Source organism: Kryptolebias marmoratus, linkage group LG4, assembly GCF_001649575.2.
Source record: "Kryptolebias marmoratus isolate JLee-2015 linkage group LG4, ASM164957v2, whole genome shotgun sequence".
Classification (NCBI taxonomy): Eukaryota; Metazoa; Chordata; class Actinopteri; order Cyprinodontiformes; family Rivulidae; genus Kryptolebias; species Kryptolebias marmoratus.
In genome coordinates, this window is record NC_051433.1 from 13,972,223 (window position 1) to 13,998,362 (window position 26,140).

The window sequence follows — 26,140 nt, forward strand, 5'->3', positions numbered from 1 at the left end:
ACTGCAGCCAATAAAGGCAAACAATGAGGAGTGTCATGTTTCAAAATTACAAAATCAATTTTGCACAAAAGATGTAATTGTTCAATTAAAATAACAACTACCAGCTCTTTCTTTCAACTCTTTGAAAACTAGACCTAATTAATTTGATATTTGGTGATTAGACAGCTAAATCAGTTGCTGTTCAATATTGACAGACGGACAAGCTTGTTTTTGCCACATTTCTCCCAGACAGTAAGCACTGACTCGGGTTAAAAAGTGAGACTTCTAAACAAGCTGGGATGCCATGAAATCTCATTAAAATTCAAACATTCAAACTATGTAGTCTGACATATGACTTTTAGTAATTCAAAACCACTCTCAAAGTCAAGTCCTGTAAACACTGGCAACAAGTCACTTCTTTGGCAGAAAAACGTGCCATTTCTCCCATTAATTGCCAAAAATAAAGTTTAAAGGACAAAACAGACACTCTCTTTGTTACTTTTTGGCTAAACTGATTGCCACATGGTAAAAAAAAATAGACAATTTTATGAGTACCAAGGACTATATTATAATGCATTTGTTTAAACCATAATCATGCATTATAATATTTAGTATTTTAATACATGTCCAGGGTAAAAACTATTTTTTTCAGTTTCCTGTAGTGGCTATGCTGCAATGCTAATGCTAGCTTATCCTTTAATTGTCATTTTGATCAAATAAAATATCTAAACATGCTAACTTGAATAAATTTAATTATTTTTTAAAGATAGATGATTGTAAGGTGCTATATCACTTAGCCGCCACTAGGGTCGCTCTTGCAGCCAGGGCAACATTCATTTCCGCATTAGTGTTTTCTGTATTTAAATGTTAGACTTTAAAATGTTGTAACTCATATCATGTCCTGTTACCTAACTGATTACCACATGGCAATAATAATAATAATAATAATAATAATAATAATAATAATAAAAACATAAACATGTTTCAAAAGTAGAGCAAGGACTCATGAAATTGCTAAAAAAAATAATTTCCCCAGCTTCCTGCAGCGGATAATGCTGCAATGCTAACGCTAGCTTAGAGGCTACATAAGCAGGAACAAGTGGAAATCCGGTTTGAGTTGGCTGTTTTTTATTTATTTTTTGTCCTCTTTCTATTTCCACTTTCCAAATAATCAACACTGACAGTTTAAACAATGAAATTGATACTAGTTAGTTTTATTTTTCTTATTTTTAAGTTTAAAATTTCTGTTGAGTGCAAGTTGTTATATCATCTTGCCACCACTAGGGGTCACTGCAGCCCAGGCACCATTTTGAACTTCTGACGCTAATGTTTTCTAAACTTTTTCTAAACTTAAAAATGAAAAGCTAAAACATAAAAATGCTTTAAAAGTAAAAAAAGGCTTCGTGGGATTTTTTTGACAAACACTAATTTTTCATCTGCCTGCAGCGGCTGTGCTGCAATGTTAACTCTAGCTAGCTTGGCGGCTACATAAACAGGAAGAAGTGGGATTTTTAAATTTATTTTATTTGGCTGTTATTTTTTATTTTTATTGTCTTTCCATTTCTGATAGACCAAGCAGACAATGAAATTTATGTTAATTATATATATAAAAAAGTTTTGTTTTGTTTAGTGTAAGTAGCATTCAGCTACCACTAGGCACTCTTCTCTCGCTAATGTTTTCTTTGTTTTAACCACGTTAAGATGTAAATAAATGGAGTAACTAATATTTAAAGTTTGTGGCTCCGAACTAAGAAGCAGGCATTACCTTAGCAGCGAACGACGAGCTCGGCTTCTCCAGGAGGTCCCAGAGTTTCTTCCTCTTCTCGGAGCAGCACGTGGTGGTGAACTCCTCTCCCTCCCGCTCCCTCATGTTCTCGGCCTCCCGCTTCAGCTCCTCGTTCATCTGCTCCTTCTTCTGGTGGTACCTGGCCTGGCAGCAGGACTCCAGGTAGATCTCGTCGATCCCCCAGAAGTCCAGCTCCTGGCTGAAGGACAGGGCGCACATCTCCTCCATCATGTGCAGCTTGCCGGTGCGGTAGAAGTTCAGGATGGAGGTGAAGGCGCCCGGGTGTCGGTCGAAGAAGTACTCGTTGCTGTCCAGGCTGTAGTCGTCGCAGATCTCCATGATGGACTCGTGGGTGCTGCAGTCCCTCAGCTTGCCCAGCCTGGTGCGGGGCAGCCGGTCCAGCGTCCTCCAGAGGACCTCGTGCAGGAGCCCGCCGACGTTGAGCCTCACCCGGCGGGAGTGGGTCTTGGTCCGGATGATGTCGATGGTTTCCGGCGGCAGCGTGCTGGTCAACCGAACCCCGGTCTTGATCATTTTCGCTCAGCTCAGTCCGTCACTTGAAAGGACTGGATGAATTAGGAAGACCCGCTGCTGCGGATGGCCGCATAGGGACCCCCCTGCGTTCCTTGCGCTTGTTTCAAATAAATAAATAAAAGAAAATCAACACAAACAAGAAAAGAAAAACAAAAAAGAGGGAATTATTCAGGAGCGGACAGTGAGCGGGGTGTCCTACAGCAGCAATGTCAGGTGGTTTATCCACTCATCAGAGCACCAAATAGATATTTTAATCAGCTTTGAGAGGCGCAGCCGCTTTTCTTGCTGACACCGGCAGGGATGACGGGCTTGGACCGTGCGCGCGCTGTCCGGTGCTGAAACGCCCCGGTCCGCCCGCCTCTGTCCGTGGTTCTGAAACCGGGTGTCAGCCCCGGGCGGGGGACAGCGGGGACACGTCCCTTCAAACTTCATGGAGCCGCCGCGGAGCTGCTCTCCGCAACAAGCCCGGACCGATCCGGACGATCAGCTTCGATTAGCGGATCATAACAAACTGTTTCATCCCCCCAAGCGGCTCTGAGGGGACGGGGACGAGCACCCCCACCCCCCACCCAAAACAGAAAAAAAAAACAGATGCTCCGCTCTCTGCTTTAAACTCCAAATAAATGCAAACACAGGCGGCTCCGTAAAGTTTTGCTTTTGTTTGCGCGCGTCAAAGATGCGCAACCGAATTACGCAACAGTTTTGGCATATATTTTATTTTATTTTTTGGTGGGGAGGGCAAAATTTGAATAAATGCGCAGTTCAGTCACTGTAGCCGCTTCAAATACATGACACCAAAGACACGGCGGTGGTGAGGAAACGCGAACAACGTGAAGGCATAAATCGGATGCTTACGTGTCTTCCTTATGCTCCGTTTCGCCTCTCGGATCCAAATCAGCATCCTCCCCGGAGTGAGAGCGCTCCAACTCGGCGAGTCCGTGTCCTGCGCTCCGCTGGGAGCGGGCGGAGACATCATGAGCCGCGCGCAGGCATGATGGGGAGAAGGAGGAACAGCCCCGGAGCGAATCAACAAGTAGGGCTCCTGAGTCCAACAGTCCGCGGTGTGTGTGTGTGTGTGTGTCTCCTCTACCTGCTCACAGCTCCCTGAGTGAGTGTGAGTGTGTGTGTGTGGAGCTGCTCACTCAGGCTCCTCTGGCGCGAAATTAACCCTCTCAGAGCCGGAGGAGGCGCAGCTCGAACCCTGCTTCTGGTGTGGCTGGAGGGGGGTTCCATTCAGAGGAGCCCAAAGCGGGAAAACACAGGAAGCAGATTCAACTGTGACGTCACAGAGCAGGAGGTGTCTGCTGATGGTGCATGAACGCAACCCCTGTGTCAAAACACCAGGAGTGAAGAAAGGGAGGTGAACAGGGGCAGAGGCTTCCTTCATGCATTGTTGCCTCCGTGTGTGTCTGTCTGAGTTGTGCAAAAAAAGTTGATTTCCTTAAGTGTCATCTCGAAAAAAAACCAAAACTTTCTTGCATCCTTTTAAAGAGGGATTGATCAGTAGCTTATCCTGCTTTTTCCTATCATCTGCCAGATCACAGCAGCATATTGTGCTTAAAGAACGAGGGAAGCTGGCCGGTGGAGGACACAAGAAGAGGGTCAGGTCTACAGCAGGTGGACAGGCATATTGTTATTTTATTTTTCTCCCCATATCTTCTGTACGTCAGGCTTTCAGCTCTTCGGGGATCCTGTTTTATGTGTCAGAATCCTATTTTTATAAAATAGATAGTAAACAAATTGGAACAAACTGTGTCTTTGGGACAGAATTCTGCTCATTTCAAATAAGTCCTTTGCCAAATTGTTACCTATTGAGTTGAGTTTTGGCTCCTTTTTACGTGTTTATGATTCATAGGTCAGAGTTCATCGGCTTAACAAGCAAACAACAACAACACAAAAAAGTAGTCTGAAAATGAGTGAAATCGCAGCCAAAAAGGATTATTAGAAAGTCTGACTGCCTGGAAGCGAAGCGCTAAAAAAGCTGCCTCAGCACGGCGCTGCGGGGGTCAAACGTAAACATCTTCTCTGCCATCTCCTCAGCACAAACAAAAACGGGTTATAATCTACAACCTCTCCTCCGGCAACTAACAGATCCATTAGTGTCTGAACAAGGTAAACCTGAAGTTTCCACTCTGCTTCCCTCAGCAAACAGCCGGCCAGTTTCAGCCGAACAGATGTGTTTACAGAACAGGCCGTCCCCTCGCTGCACTCGTTTTACAGAAGGAACTCTCAGCGTTAAAACAGCTGCTCCCTGAAAGCCATGCAGTGACCTTTAATAGAATTTAGCAGTCTTCATTATTCCAATTAAGTAGAAAGAGGCGTAGAGAATTCACATTTATTGATAAATAGCAAAACACATAAATATATCATACAATAGTACAAAGAGCATATTGACACGTATTCTATATTGAAATGTACAGAAAATGTTGTGTTTTTGTTTTACAGCTGTGTGTCTCTGGGTCTGTATCTGATCGGCAGGTCTCCCTCCGGCTGCAGCATCCCGAACCCGTACCGGCTGGCGTTTATCTCAGGCATCTGAGCGTTCGGGTCGCAGAGCTCCAGGTCGTAGTTGGTCAGCAACAAGTAAACGAACCTGAAACGAGACGGAGCGCCAAATCCGGGCTGTTCAGGCACAAGCTTGCGAGCGACATGAGATTTTAGCGGGGGTGCTAGATAAACGTGCGGGAGCCTCACTTCCTGATGGTGCTGATGGCGAACGGCTTCCCCACGCAGCCGTTGGCTCCGGCGCCCCACGGCATGGTGGGATACTTCAGCTGCTTCCCTCCTTTGTAAAAATCCCTCTTCGCCGAGCCGTCCTCGTTCAGGAAGCGATCGTGTTTGAATCTCTGCAGGGGAAACACAGATGTGAGAACTTTAATTGTTCTAGTTAGCAGCTGAGAGATTTTAATTTGTTTGTTTTCTTAAAGCTCATCATGTCCTTCCCACGCCTATTAGCTCTGTTCCTGTTCCCATGCTCTGCTAATCCCTCGGTGGCCACACAGCTCTGGGTTTGACCTCTCACAGGGTCAGCTGAGTACACCTTACATAAACAACCACCGAGGCTCGTTACTCCAGTCTGCAGTCAGACAGCTGCTGCTGCTGCTCCAGGAGAGGGAACCACCAACCTGCGGCTCTCGGTACACCTCGGGGTCCATCTGAGGGCTGATGAAGGGGAACAGGCACACCCTGTCTCCCTTTCTGAGCAGGTACTCTTGGCCGTCGGCCATGCAGAGGATCTTCTCTTGCACCACCTCTCTCGTAATGAAGGGGGCAGCGGTGAGCCTCAGAATTTCTTCCAAGACGCTGTCTGAAAGGCAGAAGGCACAAGAAGTTACTAATCCATCACAAAACAGTAGATATAGCAGAGATTTATTAAACATTTTATTAAATAGATATTTGCAACTAAACTGCAAAAACTCAGTTTGTTGATGAATTCATCGGTGAGTGTAAAAACTATTCATTTATTTTTGGCTGTTATTCTGAAAATATGCCTAACATTTCCACCAAAACATCACTTCTGTGTGCAAAAAGCTCCTCACCGAACACCGGGGTGTTCACGGCTCGGTCCAGCAGAGGAGATCCCGACTTCTCCAGCTTTCCGAACTCCTCCCTCACCGCCAGCAGAGCGTCAGGGTTCGTCAGCAGGTAGCCCAAAAGCCAGAACGCCGCGGGGCCGACGTTACCCTGGAAAACACAGCGAAACCGGCGTGAGCCCGGAGATGAGACCGCTCACTCCGACGTGGCGTAGTGACGGCGCAGGTGGCTCTCCGGCGACGGCAAACAAACACACACACACACATCTCCCTTCTGTTTGAGTCACGACAAAGCCCAGATTTTTCATTGAATAAAGAAGCCTAATGATTTCGCAGAGCTGGAGGGTTTTTGCTTTCATGTGTCTGGGATGAGAAGAGCCACGCTCCGGATTAAATCACTTCTGGCAGAGCCCAGCGCGGCGACCGTTTACTTAAAAAGGAAAGCCGTTGGAAAGCCGAGGTCCCCCGCCATCTGCCTGCGTCCGAGGGCAGGACAGTCAGCGCCGCGGCAAAGCCGAAAATAAAACGCTGAGTTTTATGGACGCGCAACATAGCAGATAAAGAGGTTTTTGCAAACTGACGCTCATTTTTACTAAACATGAACATTTATCATTACAGAAACGGACTCTTTATCAAAGATAAGCCATTTCTAAACATAAAAATGGAGGTGGCAGATATGCATTCCTTCAAGGCTTTTAATCTGCATCAACTAATTCTGTGACAGATTTGTCAAAAATCTTGACAACCAAGTCTGCTTTAAAGGCCAACATGGCAAAGAAAAGTACTGAATCGGAGGTGAACACCGCCACCGTGTGTCAGAAAGGAGTACTGCATCTTATTTGATTGAATTGAAGTTTCTGTGGACGTTAAAAAAGCTTGTAGAGACAATCTCATTTCTTGTTGATCCGACTGAGCAGGCCATCTTGTTTAAGCTTTAAACCCAGTCACAGCTGAACTCCTTTCTTTGTTCCCGGTTGAAGCCACTCCTTGGCGGCCTGACTCACCTGCGAGGCCCAGAGCTGCATCAGGACCGCCTTTCTCTGCGACTCCTCGTCCACGCCGTCCTCCTGCAGGAGTCGCCTGTAGGCGTGGAGCCACGAGCTTGACCCCGAGTCGCCAGTCAGACCTGCTGGAGCCAGAAGCTCCCAGAGTCTTCTCTGAGCACTCTGGGCTGTCTTCTTCTCCTCTGTCGCACACAGATAAACATCACGCGGTGAGTCACAGGGGGGAAAAAAATTAAATATATAAACATTTCATCTCTAAGTGGGTCTTCAAACAGATAAGCCTGAGCCTCGGTTGTGGCATGCACAGCCGGAGGAGACGAATATGGTGCGATGCTGTCAGTTAGGTCAATATTTGTGAGGCGAAGCTAAATCATTAAAAAAAAACAAAAAACACACAAACCCCAGACGCTACGTAAGCAGCTGAGTAAGACCGAGCTGCCGCAAGACAAGTGATGTCAAACCAGGTTCGGCTGCAGTGTAAACAGCGAGGGAACACCTGGATCTGACTCACGGCTCGCCTGGCTGTTTGCAGCGCCGCCTGACGAGCCCGTTTGGAGGAGCAGAATCGGTGGCTACCTGCTTTCAGCATTCCCCTCGCCAGTTTGCACAGGAGGCTGTCGAACGCCTTGTACTCCTGGTAGACTTCGGAGGCCCCGGGGCCGTTGTTGTTCCGCTCCCCGGCGAACAGCGTGAGGTAGCCCGCCCTGCAGGGGAGGACAGGAAGCGTCTTCTTACGATGAACAGATTAGCAGCCCATGCAGATTGTTGTTTTTCTTTCTAGTTCTTCTAGAATCACAGGGCATGGAGATCAAATTTTTCCACTAGTGCACGAGAAAGCGGCGCCTCCTCATGTCACAGTAAACAATCAGATAGTGTTTCACGTGATCCACCTTCCCTTTTTGTACTGAGACTAAATGAGCATTCTGAAGCACATCCGCTCCGCTGGAACCTGACCTCAAACATTTGTGTGACAGAGTGGAAGGTTTACAAACAGAGGATCGCCAAATGGACGGGCATATAAACTATTTAGCTAAAGCTTTTGAAGATAGTTAAGTGTGTGTGTGTGGGGGGGGAGGAGGATGAAGTTTGTTCCTACTTGAAAATGAGGCCATAGGAGAGGTTGAAAAGTCCCTCCTCCTTCCAGCTCCTCTGGTTTTGCGGCATCTCGGTTTTCAGCAGGGCCTCCAGGTGCCGGCTCATGGTGCTGTTCAGCGCGGACAGACTCTTCCCCAGGAAGTGCCTGCAGACACGAAATACAACAGAACAGTGAGGGACGGGGAGACTAGCCTGGAGAGCTCGGCGGAGGGTGGTGCCACTGATTGACGGCGTCGTTAAGAAGCGGGAATTACTGAGGAATGCTAAACTGGAAAAGCTCGAAACGTGAAGCTGCGGAACGTTGCAGCAGTGTGAGCAAAGAGCCAAGATTGTCTCAAAGTGACAGCTGAGGTTCTGTGGAAACATTATGAACATTTAATATCTTACCTGTTGCAGATACGGTTAGTCTGAGTGGGGCTGAGGCTGAAGTGGATGGATGACATCGAAAACAACTCAAACAGTTCTCGTGAACGCTGTTATATAAACGTTTACACTTCTACCAGTTTGACTTTATGCAGTTATTTGGTCCTGGCCCCACTTAGACTAGCCATTAGCTCATCGAGCTGGTCAGATTTAAACTCTGTTTCTCCACACAGAGGTTGTTCAAACAGGTAAGATGCTGACACTTTAAGGGCTTCTCAAAGTCGCACGTTTCCGTTCCGCTGAATATCTAACGACAACGAAACGAGGACTCTCCGAAACAAAACGGCACAAACGAGAAGCAGTCGAACAGGAAAAGCCTGGAATGAAACCCGGCGACCTGGGTTCCGAGAAACGGTTCCACCCTCGAGTGAGGTCGCGACGAAACAAAATAACAACAACAACAACAACATAAAGGGTTTTATTACGTCTTCATCATCGTCTTAGCTTTGGCCGGCTGCTCGAGAGGAAGCTCCAGGCTGAAGATCCTCCTCATCAGCACCTGCGCATAGCGGCTGAAGTCCAGCGAGGTCGGGTCGCCGATGACGGCGTCGTACGAGTGAGGATCCAGCAGCAGCGTCACGTAGTGGCCCGCAACGCGCACCTGGACGGGGAAATTTAAATCAGGGGACCATCTGAAAGGGTTTTAGCGAAAATAAACTCTAAAGAAAAAGGAAAAGCTAATCAAAGAAAGCAGGTTTGAGTCCATTTTCTTGTTTGGTTGTAGAGAAATAATCACTCTGGATCTGTTTAAATGCTGGTAAATAGTTTTTCAAATATCTACCATGTGTTATACCATAAACCAGTGGAGAGTGTGGTAATATTAGGATATTTCTTATGATAGAAAGCAGAAAAGGTCTGATTTAAGTGTCTCTTTATCAAGATTTACATACAGACTGTTGATGCTGTCAGCTCCAAATTTAACAAAACAGACAAAAAGGGCCTAATATTAATTATGCAATAAATAAACATTAAGTTAGATGAAGTTGTTTCGTACAGTTTGTCATTTATTAGGAAAAACTGAGTTTAAAACAAATATATTTAAACTTTAAAGGCTGAGATGGAGCGTTTAAGCCACAAACAAAGGAAGGAAAGCTTGGAAACGTAAAAGCATCTGTGAGTTTCTGCTCCTTACGGTGAAAATGTCGCCGTGTTTCAGCTTCATTCGGGTTATGAATTTGGGGACATCTTTGGCGAATTCGAGCGCGTGGCCCAACCACGGGATTAATCCCTGATCCAGAGGCGGTTCGTTCTTCGATCTAAAGGGAAAGTGAGGAGTAAACACACACAGGAGGTGGTTTTAGCGTTGTTTATACACAACTCGAAGCAAACTTTGGATTTCCTGCCAAAGATCACTAACTTTCAATCAGCCATCCCTCACAAAACGCCCTGGCTTTAATCTTTGGTTTCCTCCTTTTAGACCCCCCCCCCAAGTCAGGATAAAAATCAGAGACCGTGTCTAAAAACTGCATCCCTGAGCAGAAAAGTGACTAAAAAGGTAAAACAAGGAAGCTGTTTTCAAGCAAAAATCCCATTTTGGGTGATTTTTTACAGCGAGAACAGGGTTTTTATGTCGGCGTCTGAAATGGCAGCACAGGGAATGTTTTAAATGAGAACAGATGAATTTTTTTTAAAGAGCAAACAGCTAAAAATAGCTCATCGTGGACGAAACAGCGAAGAAAAATCCCCCAAAATATAACCAGAGGGACGTGAAAAGCTGAATAGATTTAAGGCTGTTGGGTGAAGAAATTCATTCATGAATAAAATCAGCCTGATTGATGAGAAATATCTTTATTCTAAGTTCATGTCATTCTTTTCAGATCTGAATAAAGAGCTGATGGGACAGACTGAACCAATGTTTCTCACGGAGCAACAAAAGAGGAGCTTAAAAAAAGCTCAACGTTTTATTCTTTTTCTAACTGTTTTAGCTGATAACAATCAGAACTCTGATCTTTGTTTTGATGATGAAACCCAGCCCAACGTGAATATAATCACCGCTCCCAACTAAAACCCAACTTCCGTCTCCCTTTTTGCCGCACCTGAAAACGTTGCAGAAAGAACTGATGTATTGACTCACCTCCAGCGGCGCGTGAGCGTGAAGTAGAGCAGGACGAGCAGCGGGACGACCCAGATCATGTTGCCTTCAAACTCTCTCTCCACACACTTAATGACCTCCCACCTCAGGTCCGTCTGGCTTTAAAGGCGTCTCCAGTCATACAAGTCACAAACTGCTCATTTGTTTGACACACCCTCTCAGACGTCCCCTTACGTTGTTTTATATGAGTAAAGCGCGACTCAACGAGAGCCGGAACAAACTTTAAAACACTTAAAACTGCTTGTTTATTATTCAAAAATGCAGCCTTTTTTAAAGGATTAACTTTAACTCAATATAAAAGAGTCAGAAAAACAAAAGTTGTTCATTTTAAATCAGTTGCTGGGAGCTCCTACAGGTCTCAAACATTGCTTCCTGCCAACTTATTTCCATAAATTAGTTGTGTCAAGAAGGCTTGGAATATCCCTTTGGGGTTTTGGCACAGATACTTTAAAACCTTCCTGCTCATATTCACGTAACAAGGAGTGAGGTAACTGAGTCACTGAGGCACAAAACTTCCTTTAAGGCTGCGTGCTCAGGCCAACGCGCCTTTTATGAACCAAATTTGTCACTTATTGGGAAATAAGAAACTCTGCGGTGTCGACTTTCATTCAAAAACAGGTCCAGGTGCCAGGCAAGAAATAAAAACAGAAGTCCTAATTGGCGCTCTACGATGGGTCAGTGAGAAGTAAAACTAAATCAAAAATGAGGAAGATTATTAGTTTCCTATTTTCACGCACAGATGTACTGATAAACCAGGGCCACCTGCTCACTGCACAGTGCTCCATGCTGTCAGTCGGCCATTTTGTAACGTTGAACAGTAATTTTTCATTACTATATAGTTCCCTCGAAGCTGGTCACGTGGTTCAGGAAGAGCGGTGAACGGAAGCTGTGCGCTACACCTGTGGAAGTGGACCACAATGCATTGCAGGCTAATCGACGCTAATGCTAACGCCAGAAGCATATCGGCCCGAATTTTAATCCGAACGAGACACACTCAGAGCCGGACCAGCTCCTGGGAACCGTCAGTAAATTAACTGTTGGAATGACATCAATATCTGAGGGGATTTAAAACCACCACCGTTAAGTTCATGTTATTAACTGTTATTTTCATTTGTTTCCAGGTCCAGACAGAAAAAACCTTGAACAGCTAAAATCAGTTTCTCAACTGAGGGAATTCATTTTTACAGCTTCTGTTTTTATTTTGACCTTTGGCCACTGACGGGTGTTTGAGAGGAATATGATCACCTTTACGACCACGTAGGACTATTAAAACACGGAGTAAATGAACATTTATTAATAAAACGATCTGCAGCTCCTGTATGATAAACACAACTGAGATGAACGGTTTCATGAAGCAGCCTCCGACAGTACTGAATGTGATAAATAAAACAATTATCAAACGAGGTGAGAATCATTTAACTGCTGCTGAACATGACGGCTTATTTCCAAAATGACCCAACAGATCTACTGTTTGGACCAGAGCGCTCCAGTGAGGAGGAGTTGATGTAAACACAGCTAAGAGAGTTCCTTATCGTTCCTGTCCTCCAGCTGCGTGTCAGCCGCCCCCCTCGGCTCGTGGACGTCCTCGGGAGTTTGGCCGAACGTGGCCGAGGTCCGCTTGAGGAGGTAGACTCCGGCGTGTAAGCCCCCGACGTTCACCCAAACAGTCAGCACCTTCCTCCACAGCCCCCCCATTCGGGAAATGGCCTGGAAGAGAAATAAATCTCTTTAAAAAAAGGGCAGTCAAACAAATGAGACACGTTTCACATTTCTGTTTAGACAAACGAGTAGTTCCCTGTGCTGCCGAGGTAGTTTAATCGGAATCGGAAAGTTATTTACAGCCTTCAGGACAAGTTGATTCATGTCAGGTTGTTTAGATGGAAGGAGAGCTGCATAAATATAAAGAGGTCCAGTTAAACAAAACCAGTCATTTTTTATTTCATGACACAAAAATCTGCAGACCTACACTTCTAGGATAAGGGACACTCTGTAGGTGGTTTGAAAGGAGGATAAAGGAAGACATTTACGTCAAACGAGAGAAACCAACATTAGACAGACGAGGAAGTCTCAGATTTCAACTTTTTAAAAACCTCCAATGGAACCTTAGGCCTGATCCGCAGTCAGTTTCACTCCAATCAGGACCTGCATTCGTGTGAACAAATTGGCCCATTTGTTAGTCAGGTTAACAAAGACCCTAATGAGCCTCTATTGTGAGGAGAGCAAGTTTAATCTGCACGTGAATCCAGTTTCCTCGGATGAGAAGCGAAACGTCTTCAGCTACAGAACAGAATTCCAGTTGCTTTTTGTTTTTTAACTTTTTTGTGGATTAACACATCTCCTGGATGACTGAGAAGCTACATCAAATTTTCAGGACAGACAAACAGAAAATAGTCCAGACCTTCTGAAAGTGAGGTTTGTGGGAAAGTTATGAACAAGTAATATTTAATCTGTTGTAGATATCATTTTAAACTGCCTCAGTTTGGGGAAAAAATGTATTAATTTCCTAAATAAATACTTTTTTAAAACCCTAACCAAGTCTCAATAAAAACAGGATCCGTGTGGGTTCAGTCTAACCCAGAGACACAGCAACACCTGGAGGAAAAAAAGGGTTAAAATCAACATATTCGCGCCCAGCCATCAGGTGAAATGCTGCGTGGTTTGCTGTAAAACCGCCTGAGGAGTGCTGTCAAGGCTCCATTGTTTGTGACTGATAAGTGATGCCAAAAAGGTCACGGAGATGATTTTCCGGTTTAACACAAGCTTCTAGAGCTCCTCTCCATTATTCTGACAGTGAGGCAAAGCGCTTGCATCATTTTGGCATCACCACTCTTACTCGGTCATCTTCCATTCAGCGTGGACTCATGGAGGGCCTGGTCTGACACACAGGAGTGGCTTGTCTCAATTTAAATATGATTCATCTTCAGAGGGAATACATAAAAACAAAGAACGGTTATCCAAACTTTCCCCCTGCTCCACAGGTTTTCATTTTGTAACTGGTGATGACGGAGTTCACCATCAGATGAAACAAAACCTTTTAAGGCATTAACAACAACAATCATCACCACTAAAGCAATCAAAGCCCATTCAGCCTGAAAGTAAAGGAGACTGTACATTTTAAAGATGTGGGAAAGTAACAGAATGAGGCGAAAACAGCGACTTCAACGCACACTTGTGAACTTGTTGAAGAAACCTGACAGCGCCCCCCTCTTACGCCCTCTGAACTAATAATCTGTTTAGTGGGAACCCAGCAGAGCTGATTATAAGATAAGCAAACTTGATATTCAGAAAACTAAATTCCTCAGATAGACAAACGGATCTTGTCTGAACTTGTTTCCCCAGGAAATGTTTCTCTAACATACGTACATACATACCGGGGACTATTGTCCCATTTTCTTGTTTAGACTTTCACCACATTTTAGTGTCAACTTGATGAAGTTTTAGGTTTTTGTTGGGTTTAAATGGTAAATGGACCGTACTTATAGAGCGCCTTTCTAGCAAACACAACATTTATCCATTCACACACACACACACACAGTCATACACTGATGGGGTTCAGTGCCTTGCTCAGGGACACTTCCACATGTGGCAGACGGGTGGAGTTCCATAAACTCCACCAGCTCCCTGATTGGAGGACGACTCCTCTAACCACTGATCCACTGCCTCCCGCGCAGCTTTAATAAATAATTTTATTTAAACAAAAAGGAGCTTTCTTTTTGGGCCCTTTTAAATGTCTGAAACAGTGACTTTTATTTCCATTATTCTGGACTATAGCCTCACACTACTACTATTTTAATCATTATAAAAAAATAAATAAAATAAAAATCAAATTTTATGTGTTTCTTCCATAATTAATCTCCTAAAAGTGTCTCGCAGAATCTGCAAAGAAAGAGGTTTGAATAACAACAATGAGCTGCAATTTACACAAATTATCAACCGGAGACGATCAGTTTAAAGTACACAGAAATCAAAACAGGCTAAAAAAAAAAAATCAAGTATGCTACCACACTAACTGATGTCCATTTGTGTGTTAATATCAATACCAAACATGTATATAATTTACATTTATTCACACAAATGCAGATTAAAAAGATGGGATTCTGTTTTGACAGAAACAAAAACAAAAAGTGAGTCTGTTTTTAACCATCAAGGGAGCATTTTTTGGATTATTTCACAAACTTTAAGACTGCAGGAAAGTACCTGGAGTCAGCTGGTTGTTACCGCTGACGACAAACTTAAAAAGTCAAAGATTAAAAGTTATTTTTAGAACTGCTTTGTAGCAACAGGTTGGATTCACTTTAATCTCGACACACCTCCATCTAAAGTTCATTGGCGTGTGAAAAGGTACAGAAAATAATATTCAAAGGAATAATAACAAGGGTGTAGATATGAGCCAGCATCGTGCTCAACACAAAGATCGAGTTAGCTGTGGAGGTTTTGTAGCTGCTTTGTTTCTTTTTCCGGCTGACTGTCTTCTGACCTTCAGCTCAAATAAATCCTCGTTCTGGGACACGAAACTTAAACACCTGCCTCAACAAGAAGGACTTAAGATAAACTGAAGACAGATCAGTGTTGGCAGATGAGAGCAAGGCAGAAAATAACAGCAAGTTTCCAAACCTGAGAAGTTTGATGAGTGCTGAACAAGACAAGGTCAAGATCCCAGTTCTGTGTATTGGTGTGTGTGTGCGTGTGTGCGTGTGAGAACCCTGTTAAACATTTGCATCAAATGAAGCCAAGGTTAGTACGCCTCGTTATCAGGACAGAACTTGCATTGTTCTTAAGAGGAATTTTAGACCGCTGGAAAGCTCTGGTTTCTCATAAAAACCTCCTCTCGTTGTGAACTCTATTTACCTTGGCAAAGCATTTCTTGTCCTGGGTCAAGAGGACAGCCTTTCCGGAGCCAGGTCTGCAAACACGAGCCATCTCTCTGAGACAGGAAGGGTACAGGTCCCAGTTTTTCTTTCTGGAGCCCATTCTATGAACAAATAACAAAAAAAAAAAAAAAAAAAAAAAAGACTAAACCACCACATGGTTTTTACTTTATGCTGCTGTTACATACAAGTCAAACTGACACATACTACACCCCCCAATCCTATTTAATGTCAAATAAACAGTAAAATACGACTGTAGTTACAATACAGCCAGCTAGTTTGTCTCTTCTACACAATAAAAACACGTTTCTGCGGCATACCTTTTCCCAAAGGGCATGTCGGTGATGATGATGTCTACAGAGCTGGTCTTAATGGGCAGGTTGCAAATGTCCCACTGCACCGTATCAATGGGCAATCCAGGCGTGCTGTTGGAGATCAGAGGAAGAAGAGTAAGAGGAGCATCAATAACAGCAGTATTTGCTTGTGAGAACCCCCTGTCTCACGCAGAACTGCCTTATATGGAGTAAAAATCTGATATTTAACAAAGACGAGACTGAAAATCTAGGAACAAATGGAGTTAATTCACTGAGAGTTGAACTGAAACACCTCAGGAAACCATCAGACAATGAAAACTCAATTACTTTATTTCACTTGTAGCATAAGAGCAGGAGCACAGTTATAAAATATGAAACTTTTCAGTTTAGACTTTGCAAACTGTGTCTGTCCTCATTAATCCACAAGAGAAGGCGTTAACTGGGGAGGCTGGAGTCTGAGAATGAAATCTTACAAACATAAGGAAAAAAAAGGGATATCTATGTATGACTACAAATTAGTTGCCGCCGTTATCAGGCGATGCAGAGCCACGGTGTCATTAATCAATCTGTCAGTCAATCGAACTCTAATTGTTTTCCCGCAGCTGAAAGACAAACAAAGTGTTTTTACTGAAGGCAAAAAGAAACAGAAAGAAACTACTGCTGAACGATGTAGATTCAAACATAATGAAGGGACCTAAGAACTGAAAAACAAAACAAAAAGACACAATTAAATTAATGACGAAGAAACAGCGGAGGAGAGATAATTGATAGCATTAATCTTAAGAGGAGAACCTAAAAAGGATAATTAAAAAAACAGGAATATCAAAATACAACTAAAAAAACAACAACTTAACTTTCAGATAAAGGGAGACAAAAGTTAGAAACATTGAATCAGAATACCCAACTACAGTAAATAAAATTTAAAAGTTAAAAACAAACAATTAAAATAAACAAAGTAGCTACGATAAAAAATAAAGTGACCAAAAAAATAAAATACAAACGTACAAGGGTAAATATTACACCTGTCAGCAGGTATAATCTAGGGCATAAAGGGTTTGACAGAAGTTCAGATTAGGTTTAAACAAAGGGGTGACCTTTGACCCCACGACCCTGAAATCAATAGGGATCACCCCTGACCCATGAGGTGTCCAGCTGTGCAGTTTGACATTCCTGCATCACACGGCTGCAGAGTTAGAGCACCGTGAAGGTTTTCACACAGGGGTGACCTTTGACCCTGTGACCATGAAATCAATAGAGATCACCCTTGACCCAGATAATCCCCATTGATTTTAATTGTCCAACTGTGCAGTTTTTGATTTGAGCAAAATGAGAGGCTCGGTCAGGGCTCGACTGCTTCATGGGAAACGTTCTCCAGAGCTGAAGATAATTTTTTTTTTTTTTTTTTACTGAAGATTGCAAAATCAGACAAAACAAGCAAAAAACAACCAGGAAGCAGGAAGCAGTGCTGAGGCTCACTGATAAAAAAGCGGAGCGGGAGGAAGTGTCCTGCGTGGATGAACACATGACAGGAGATGAAAGTTATACAAGGTGCCAAGAATGCTGTTGATATTCCAAAATAAATACCTGCTGATAAGATGACTATCAGCTTCTAAATAATATAGATCAATGAATATTCCTAAGAAATTTCACTCCCACAAAATCAGAGGAATTTCAACAGAAGAATGAAGTTAAAAGCCACGACCCGGGTACAAAAACATGTTGAATGTCATAGACTAGTGTGAGGGTTTTAGTAAGAATAAAAACAAGAGCAACACACTCCTTCCTGCACAACACAGCTGGAAAACAAAGTTTCTGAGGAAAGGAAGGTTATATTTCCAAAATATTTAAACACTGGCACCCGTCATTCCGAGGAGGATTAAATTAAATCTGTTGTCAGCATTTAAAGATGACCAAAAGGACTGAGCAGTAAAACATTACTTTTGTAATCAAGACGAACAGATTCCAGTCAAAGTCTTCACCTTCAAAATAAAACTGGATGGTTTTCAATTTTAAATCAGAGAAAACTGTAAGGCCGTACAGTTTGTATCTCACCTGCCCTTGCCGGCTCTCCTTTTCTGGATGTGACAAATGTTATTAACCGTTCGGTTAACGGCCATGTCGTTGTTATCCCCGGCCACGTAGAAGGAGCTGTTAAACTCAATGGCGCCCTGCAGGAAAACAACATTACACTATAATTAACCTGACATAAAAAAACACAAAGTCACGCTTCACAGTTTATTAAACCAAAGCTAAACATGATGCAAAAAATTAACACTTTATTCTTACAGGCAGAAAGTATTAATTAAGATGAGATTAAGAAATGACTGCTATAATTTGTGACAAATAAATATTGATTAAAAATTAAATAATCAGTGCTGCATATCTGCCCTGATTTCTAATAATTGGCTTTGGTCACAGAAAAACCTCCTCTACTCCTGAATCCTGTCTGTGAATGATTAAAGATGTTGGAAAGCCATAATGTTCATAATGTTTTGGCATCTTTAATAAGAATCAGGTAATGAAGACGTGATGAAGAGTTTCAAAGAAAACATTTAATGGAAACACGAGTTGTTAATTAATCTGGGACAAGAAGAAAGTCTGCTGGCTTTTAGGCCATTTTTACTGAAACCTTCTGTGCTTTAAAAACAGGGGTTTACGTCCATGATGGGGGACAGTGTTCACTGGAGAACCAAGCTGAAAGAAGTGAAATTCAGCTGAAAACTGTGCAAAAAAAGAAAAGAAAAACAAAAATCTCACCTCCAGTGGTATGGCTCCTGTTCCACACATAGGATCAAGTATTACATCAGATACCTGAGGTTTACACAACCTGCCAACAGAAAACAATGCAATGTGTTTTTTCAGCATTAAATCCATATATTAATAAAAACATTTGACATAAAACATTTATTTTGTATTCAAGTTCTACGTTGATAAAATTGACTTTTTCAGGTTTTTCCTCTTAAATGTACAAAAATCAGAATCAGTCAGAAACGCAAAACGATGCCTAAATAAACGCAGTCCTTTAAAGTTTATTTCAGAGTCTTTGGTTGCTTTTGAAGCTGGTAGGTTGATGGAGGAAGCAGGAAGGCTCTGGGTTTGAACCTGTGATGATCTGAGTCGTCCTTTTCTGTCCACGTTCTACTTGTGTCTTCAAACCGTCCAGCCACTGTAAGGTGTGCTTTATCGGCCAGTTTATATTAACTGCAGGTGTTGGCGTGGACATGGATGGCGTTCTGTCCTGTCGGCATTAAGATGCGAGGTGTTTCGGGCCAACTCCCCCAGAAAACACAGAAGAAGAAAAGGGGGTTCATAGCGTTGAACTGGGTTTCGTGAAAAGCGGCGCCAGCAGAAACCATTCTGCCTCCGAGCATTTGGAACGCGACTATAAACAGAAAGCAGTTCATCTGCTATACGTTACGTTCCACACACACACCATCATTTCTGGGGTTTCCAACAGGAATTTTATCTGTTGCCAATTCAAACTTTTTATTGGCTGTTATTCACGTTAATAAAAGCCAACTAAGACTTCAAGCAGTCCTGATGGACGTGAAATACCTGAATCGCTTTCAGTTCACTGCTGGCACAGCCTTATATCATGTCCACTTTTTGTTTTTTTCCATGAATAATCCTTAATTACCACTTACACTAATTTGATTCAATCGGAAAGGTTTGGTTTCGATCACACACTGAATGACTCAGTTCCAAAATAACAACTTAAAAACAGTATTTTTAAAAGCTGAGCTGATAGTTTGCACTGAAATCCTTTTTGAGGGGTTACTAATAAGTTATTTATATTCATGTTTACTAAATGCAACAACATACAAGTATGAATATCAGAAAATGGAGCCCATTAGAATGTAAAAAAGGTCATTTTTAGGACGCTAACAGCACATCCAAAACAATAAGAAAGTTCACAAATCCTGATTTAAACACCATACATCAAATTCAAATGAGAATATCCTAAAATGTAACAATAATTACTATAACATAACACCTAAAACCAGACAAACACTTTATCCCACTTTCTTAAATTACAGATATAGCACTGTGGAAAATGTGACATCACCTGTAACCCCAACTGAAACCCACACAAAAGGTGTGACGCGCAATCGGCGTTTCCTTTTGTTCTTTACTGGTTACGCCTGTATTCACTCGCAGCCAAACTACGTAGTTGTTGTGTTTGTTCTTTTTAACCACGTGTCGACGCGACATGCCGCAGTTTTCTGTTTGGACCCGGGGTCAGGTGGGAGGACAGGCACCATGCGAGGTCAAATGGTGCTCGCGTGGAAGGACGGCCCGAAGAGTTACCTGAGCATGCCGTAGCACAGCGTTGAACGCAGCGTGGTGGGTCCAAAGTGACTGATGTTCCTCCTGTGGAGACTCTCCTCGGTGAGCGCGATCCCGATCACCACCTCCTCGTTATGAATATTAAGTAAAACCTGCCACAGAAGACGCAGCATTTGATGAGAATCTACCGCCAAAAGGAGCCCGTTATAGATTCTGTTGTGTTGAAATGACTGAGAGGAATTTAAAATGATTTCAAATCTGCTCCTTAGACTTTGTTTTTGTGTATCAGAAACTTTTAAATGACTGGTTTCCCATATTTAGGGACAGTTAGAGGTACTTAAACAAAACATCTACAAACTATCTATCTGTCAAACTCTGTTCCTCAGGGGCCGCTCTCCTGCATGTTTTAGATGCGTTTGTGCTTTAAAACACCTGCTTTAAATGAATGACTCGTGGATGTGCTTCTGGAAAACCTGCTGATTTGTTGAAGAGGTAATTAAACCGTTTGAATCAGGTGTGCTGGAGCAGAACAACCTAAACCGTCCAGGACGGCGGCCCTCCAGGCCTGGAGTTTGACACCCATGGTCTAAAGCATTACATTGGTCTCTAAGGAACGTGTTTTTTTTTTTAGCTGAATCTCTAAGAAACTTGCAGATAGATTAATACTGAAAACACCTGTCAAGCTTAATAAACACGAACTTTTACCACTTTAAGTTTCACCAACATGTCACATCATGTGAACAGCTCATCTAAAAAGGTAAATGTAACCTAATATTCTTGCAGTTATTTCTTTTGTTAATCTCTAAAGTAAATATTACATCATGCCTCGCATGATACTCTTTAAAAACAGAGCCTCTTTTTTGGGCACGGATCCTGGAATTTAATACGCATCAGTCCAGTCTGAACAAGCTGCCTACCTCTATGTCAAACTTAGTCATGTCTGCTTTCCACTGGAAGAACTCTTGGACGGCCCCACCAAAGTCTCTGGCTGCCTCGTTGGAGGAGAAGCTGTGTTTGTCACCGGCCCTGTTGCACGTCACGCGAAACTTGGTGAGTTTGGCCTCGGCCGCAGCCTCCTCCGAGTCGGGCGCGCTCTCTGTCTTGGCGTCAGCTTCAGCCGGAGGCGTCTCCAGGGGTGGCGCTTGCTGCTCGGCGTCTGCAGCGGCCACGTCGCCGGTCTCGCCGCTCGGCTTCGCTCGGGCGGCGTTCCCTCCTTTCCTGTGGCCTTTCTTCTTCTTAAGTGTTCTGTTTAGCTCCCAGACCTTCAGGGCATTCTTCCACGGAAGCTTGGAGGCGAGCTGCTGCAGCTCCATCAACATCTCCTCCTGCACAAACCACAGCCAGAGTGAATCGGGTCAAACTTATTCCGCAGCCATGGTCGGCTACAAGAGAACAGACGGCTTCAAGTGACATCATCAGTATGAGTCGCCGCCATGCTGGAAGACAAACAACACGCATTATGAGGGATGACTTGGATCCACGACAACTTTTATCTGCAACATTGATTCATTTACTGACTTTGATGACTAGGAAACTGAGTGATGCAACAGAAAAGCCCAACGTGAGCTGGGATCTACTTTGACCCCCTATAGAGATCCAAATTAACTGCCGTCGATTTCCTATCCTGATATAGTAAAATATCTGGTTTCAACCCACGCATAAAATGATCACATTTCTGGTTTGGTGCAGGAAACCGAGAACGGTTACCATAAAATGACAGCCAAGGTAACTGTTATTTATTTATTTAGTAACCTATATTTAACCATGCAAGTCCTATTAGGATCACACAGGAAGACAGGGAGGCCTGGACCTAACATGCATGATTTTAGACTGTGAGAGGAAACTGGAGTGTCTGGAGAAAACCCACACAGAAAGACCCCCGATCCAACTCAGGGCTTGAACCCAGGACCTTCTTACTGTGAGGCAACAGTGCTAACCACTAATCTGTCATGCTGCCCTGTCACTGTTATGTTAAATTAGTGATAAAGTGAGTTATTTGGCATCTCATGACACAGTGACCAAGTCTTAAATATTTTCTGTTGTAAGAATCCATACAGCTGAAGCTATTATTTCGTAAAGAAGGTGAACGAGTGAATGTACCTCCAACAAAAATGATCAGAGCAAATTCTGAACTGACAAAGGCTTGTAGTTGATGGCTCTGCCCAACCCAGATTTGTCAGTCGCTGGAACAACTCACAGGTTTGTTCTCTCTGGTTAGTCACGACTGCAGAGTATTTTTTCCCCTCTGTAAGCCCCATTCAAGCTGCTCTAAGGCTGACCATTATAGCTGAATGAACACTTTTCATGTGGTCTCTCTATCCTCCATGTTTATGAAGTGGAGCTTGTCTTCCAACATGGTGGCAAGACCGTGTGCACAGAAACTGTGAGCGGTTAGTACAGCTGGACCAGGCTTACCTTTGATTCTTTGAACTGGTAGCGATCATATTCATCAACTACAACAAACAGGTTGTCTACGGACCGCAAGAGATGGACCTACAAGGTTTAAAAAAGACGGATAATCAGATACTGTGTGAAAATTAGAAATCAGATGTGACTTTTCTGTAAATTAGAATGAACTGAGTCAGTAATTGAGTCAACGTGGGGGTGGAGGGAGTGCAAAATCTGAATGGTGCAAAGGCGGGGAAAGATTACCACCTGGAAAAGTTTGTCAGTAGTGATTGGAAAATAGATCCGGCCTCGATCTTTGCTGATTCGTGCATCTGCTCCGATCTTCTCCTTAATCTCCTCTGCAGCTGTGTGCTCGAAGCCTGTGGGTACGGTGGCTCCGATGGTGACTGTGATGACGGCAGAATCAGCCTCGCAGGTGGAGGAAACTGATGGGTCATCTCCGGGAGAGGTCTGCTCCGCAGCCGGGTCCTCGTGATGGGAGGACATCCTCCTGCAGGACCAGAGAGAGGACGGTCCCGACCAGAAATAAACGTGACAGCTGCTGCCAAGCTCAGCAGGCCGCCTGAAGGGAAACATGAGGCAGCACAACACAACCCATCAGCTCTGAGTGGGTTCAGTTTTCCTGAAATACCACACGAGAACGAGCGGCTTCAGACTCACGTGCGGAGAAATAACACCGAAAATAACTTAGCTAGCTAACGTTAGCTTCAAGGAACTACAAAGTTATTTATGCTTTACAGAAATTGAAACGTTAACCACACATAAATGTCTGTTCATACAATGAGCACACAGTTTAACTGCGCTGAAAACACTTTTTAAAACGTCTTCAGAATGTCTGAAGCAGCACCAACCTGAAACACACGAGGTAACGACACAACACTTCCGCCTGCCGGCAGTTAGCACCGCTTCCGGTGTGGAATTTCCACAACAAAAGCATAGAGTTTTAAAACAAAATCTTGCTATCCTCAAGTCTTCCATATTCATACTTTAAGATAAAAATGCAAAGACGATGTAAGACAAAATATTTTTTATGCATTAGTCAATTTTTCCCTTTAAATGAAAAAAGAAAGTTAAAAAAATGCATAATTATATTTATACTTTGTCACTGTTTATCAGACAGTTAGTAGCCTCTTTAAAAAAATGTTATAAAATGCAATGTTTGTTCATTTTTATTCAATAGATTATTATTTACAATAGATTAAAATAAACATTCAAAACAACTGATAAACATCTGATGCCTATATGTCACCAACATGTTGCAATTATTGGACTTCTTTGGAAATGTGAGCAAACTACATGAGTTTTTACATGTCAGCGTATTAAATTTTTAACACAACACTTTATTACATTTGTAACTTTAAAAAAATTGTCCTATGCCCTATAAGTTAATAAACTAGGAAACTTTGAGCTTAAGTTCATATTTCCCCAACATTCAGTTTTTCTGTCCTAGTAATAGAATTTTTAAGCTCAATTGTACATTTATAAGATAAATAGTAGCAATAACTGAAAAGAAATATCAAGTGAGATATAAACAGATCTATAAAATTGATGCTGTATTAAAATTTTCTTTGGTTAGAAATATATGGGTTGTATTTTTTTGTTTGTTTTTAATTGCTGCCAACAGGATATTCAGTGTAAAACTTAAAAAAAATGAAATGTATGGATTTAGAGATTTCTTTCAATTTTTTTTGGAAGAAGCAAATCATGACTTTAGTTCCTAGTATGTTTTATTTTGAAAGGCAGCTTTCACAATATTTGCTAACCTAATGTTACTTCATCCACTTGATCATCGCTTCTCTTTGATCCGCTTTTGATTGGATCAGAGGCTGAGACAAGGATGGCTGTGATTGGTTGATTAAGTTTCGACAAGAATGGTGATTGGCTGTCGAGGGTGGGATGGGCGGGGTCCGTCGCCGCAGCTAACGCCAACCTTTAGCTACATGCTAACCGATAGAAACTTCCGGCTTCATTTCTTTTACAAATGACCGACAGAGGGCGAAGTTACATAATGTTCTGTGCTGAGAACAGCTTTTTATCAACAAAAACATTCATACAACATAAAAAAACAAACAAACAACAGATATGTAAAAAAAGAAACGTAGACAGAAAAATGTATTAAATCTGTAACATAACTTTCCTACTTTTCTGAGAGAAGCAGGAAGCTGTAGTATATAAGAGTCATTTAAAAGTCCTGAGAAAACCTAGAGGCAAATGATAAACTAATTATAGATTTTTAAAACATAACACATATCTGTGCATGTATCCTCATGCTTAAATCTATCATTTCATATTGTTTATTATTTATCTTTATTTGGTGAACAGAGCAGCCTTTACCTGACATTTCTCTTTTAATGTTCTGAATAACCAATACTTTTAAAATTAAATAAAGTTAACACTGTATCATTAAAACACATCTTGAACCAATTAGTCATAGTGACAATATGCAGCCCCACTTTGCCTGTAAAAGCTGCTTACAGTAGCACAGTAAATACACTGATATTGATTTTTTTTCCCTCCATAAAAATCACAATTTCCTCGGCCACTGCAGGCATTTTAGACCAGACGTGTGCAGTCACCTGTAATCTCCTTTTCCCATTTATCATACGATTAATGAAGTTTATGTACCGAGTGATGATAAGAGTAACTGTCGCAGTTCCCTCTGTGATTAATTGCTCCTCTGGGTTGTGAAAAGTAAAAGATAATTGTCTGTCTTGTTGCTCGCAGGGGAAAATGAAGAGCGGTTCTGTTTCTTCTCACAGTCCTGGTTGCTCTTTGTGACATAAGTAGCCTTCTGCACTGATGTAGCTGGAAATTAGGGCTTTATTATTGTTTGTTTCTTGCCACAAACTCATTTCTGCTATGCTCGTTGAAGCTATTATAACGTTGTTGTTTTCTTGCCTTCTGTTGCAGGTCAACTGATTAGTAAGTGTGAAGTCTGAGAGACAAGTGGGTGTTCGTTCGTTCGTTGACGTGGATTCTGCACAGCAGATGGCCGGTGTTGCACAGAGGACAGTCACATGCCGCAGAAAACTTTTGGCAACTCCACGACGCCTCATAGACAATGCCAAAGTCAAACGTCTGCATAATGCATGCCTTTATTCTGTGTGCAGAGAGCAGCTGACAGGGAAGGGAAAACTTTCTCTTCAGGGGGATTACCTTGTACCGCTGTTGATCGCTCCAAACATCTTGTCGAACTAATCACAGGTGCTCTGCGGATGGCTCAGATCGTTCAGTCTCTTCATGTGGTCCATCCCAGACGCACTGAGTGATGCTGAGACCAGGACTCTGTGTGAATCATGCCATCACTTCCAAGATTTTCAGCTCTTCCTTAAGCTGAAGATAGTGCTAAATGTCATTAGCTGCACGTTTGGGGTCATGATTGTGAGAACCCCGAGGTGCCCTTGTCCGTATTACATAAAAGATAAGCATCTGCTTGTAGCATTTTAGACAAAACAATATTTGAAGAAATGCAGCCCCAAACATGCAAAGAATCTCATCTATGCTTTGTTCGATGGAAACCCCTTCTGGTGTTCCTGGGTCCTTCAGGTGTCAGTTTTGAGTTGACGGACATCACTTGTTGGAACCTCATCTCTGCCTGGGTGGGAGACACCTTGCTGAGGACGTGTCGCTGTGGCGGAGTTTGACCTGTGACATGAAACTGTTTGCTTCACCTTCGTAGCAGAGTTTGGTTTTAAGCCTCCCTTTTTTCTGCTTCATATTAACCTGAAGTCTGTTGGCAACCAGTTTGGTGTAAAATGGTTGATCACACTCCTGACTACAACCCTGCAAAAATCCCTGACTTTGCCCCAGAGGGCC

The 26,140-nt window shown here is 42.8% G+C and overlaps 3 protein-coding genes across 6 annotated transcripts in view; all 3 read right to left on the reverse strand.

The window, feature by feature from the left end:
* Positions 1 to 3,381, reverse strand: part of LOC108235554 (potassium voltage-gated channel subfamily B member 1-like) — a 38,320-nt gene extending 34,939 nt beyond the window's left edge. The window contains exons 1-2 of one of the 2 annotated variants that reach the window (XM_017415643.3): positions 3,155 to 3,381; positions 1,745 to 2,396 (exon numbers count right to left, since the gene is read on the reverse strand). In XM_017415643.3, coding sequence (XP_017271132.1) covers positions 1,745 to 2,299 — 555 coding nt within the window. In that variant the 5' untranslated portion in view covers positions 2,300 to 2,396; positions 3,155 to 3,381. Of the gene's footprint in view, positions 1 to 1,744; positions 2,607 to 3,154 lie in introns of those variants that run through there. The other variant, XM_017415644.3, reaches the window with a different exon arrangement.
* A 1,237-nt stretch (positions 3,382 to 4,618) lies between these two features.
* On the reverse strand, positions 4,619 to 11,569 carry LOC108235780 (prostacyclin synthase). Its single transcript, XM_017416011.3, has 10 exons — positions 10,429 to 11,569; positions 9,487 to 9,610; positions 8,780 to 8,955; positions 7,933 to 8,076; positions 7,413 to 7,540; positions 6,837 to 7,018; positions 5,839 to 5,983; positions 5,425 to 5,606; positions 4,994 to 5,145; positions 4,619 to 4,892 (listed from the first exon to the last, which is right to left on the reverse strand). The coding sequence occupies exons 1-10, from the start codon at positions 10,485 to 10,487 to the stop codon at positions 4,739 to 4,741; spliced, it is 1,446 nt and encodes a 481-aa protein (XP_017271500.1). The 5' UTR covers positions 10,488 to 11,569; the 3' UTR covers positions 4,619 to 4,738.
* Positions 11,570 to 11,718: 149 nt separating this feature from the next.
* thumpd3 (THUMP domain containing 3) lies at positions 11,719 to 23,225 on the reverse strand. Of its 3 annotated transcripts, none has more exons than XM_017416010.2 (10): positions 23,176 to 23,225; positions 22,571 to 22,886; positions 22,331 to 22,408; positions 20,833 to 21,240; positions 19,937 to 20,067; positions 18,386 to 18,455; positions 17,681 to 17,796; positions 15,635 to 15,739; positions 15,295 to 15,418; positions 11,719 to 12,153 (listed from the first exon to the last, which is right to left on the reverse strand). In XM_017416010.2, exons 2-10 carry the CDS (start codon positions 22,808 to 22,810, stop codon positions 11,962 to 11,964), a joined length of 1,464 nt encoding a protein of 487 aa, XP_017271499.1. In that variant the 5' UTR covers positions 22,811 to 22,886; positions 23,176 to 23,225; the 3' UTR covers positions 11,719 to 11,961. The 3 variants fall into 3 exon arrangements, with proteins under 3 accessions (XP_017271499.1, XP_024861638.1, XP_017271498.1); XM_025005870.2 differs by lacking the exon at positions 23,176 to 23,225 and adding an exon at positions 22,985 to 23,162; XM_017416009.3 differs by lacking the exon at positions 23,176 to 23,225 and having other exon boundaries at positions 22,571 to 22,970.
* Between the last annotated feature and the right edge of the window lie 2,915 nt (positions 23,226 to 26,140).

Bases quoted from the DNA above. Each gene is read 5' to 3' on its own strand.
- LOC108235780 (XM_017416011.3), bottom strand. From the start codon at position 10,487: ATGATCTGGGTCGTCCCGCTGCTCGTCCTGCTCTACTTCACGCTCACG. The intron at 8,077-8,779 runs GTAATAAAACCC...TCGTGTCTGCAG, and splicing joins GCTAAGACGATGATGAAGAC to GCACTTCCTGGGGAAGAGTC. The intron at 4,893-4,993 runs GTGAGGCTCCCG...GTCTCGTTTCAG, and splicing joins GCCATCAGCACCATCAGGAA to GTTCGTTTACTTGTTGCTGA.
- thumpd3 (XM_017416009.3), bottom strand. From the start codon at position 22,900: ATGTTTCCCTTCAGGCGGCCTGCTGAGCTTGGCAGCAGCTGTCACGTT. The intron at 18,456-19,936 runs GTAACTCTTCGG...TTCTGTTGGCAG, and splicing joins CTGTGCTACGGCATGCTCAG to GTTGTGTAAACCTCAGGTAT. The intron at 17,797-18,385 runs GTGAGATTTTTG...GTTTTCCTGCAG, and splicing joins CAGGAGCCATACCACTGGAG to GGCGCCATTGAGTTTAACAG.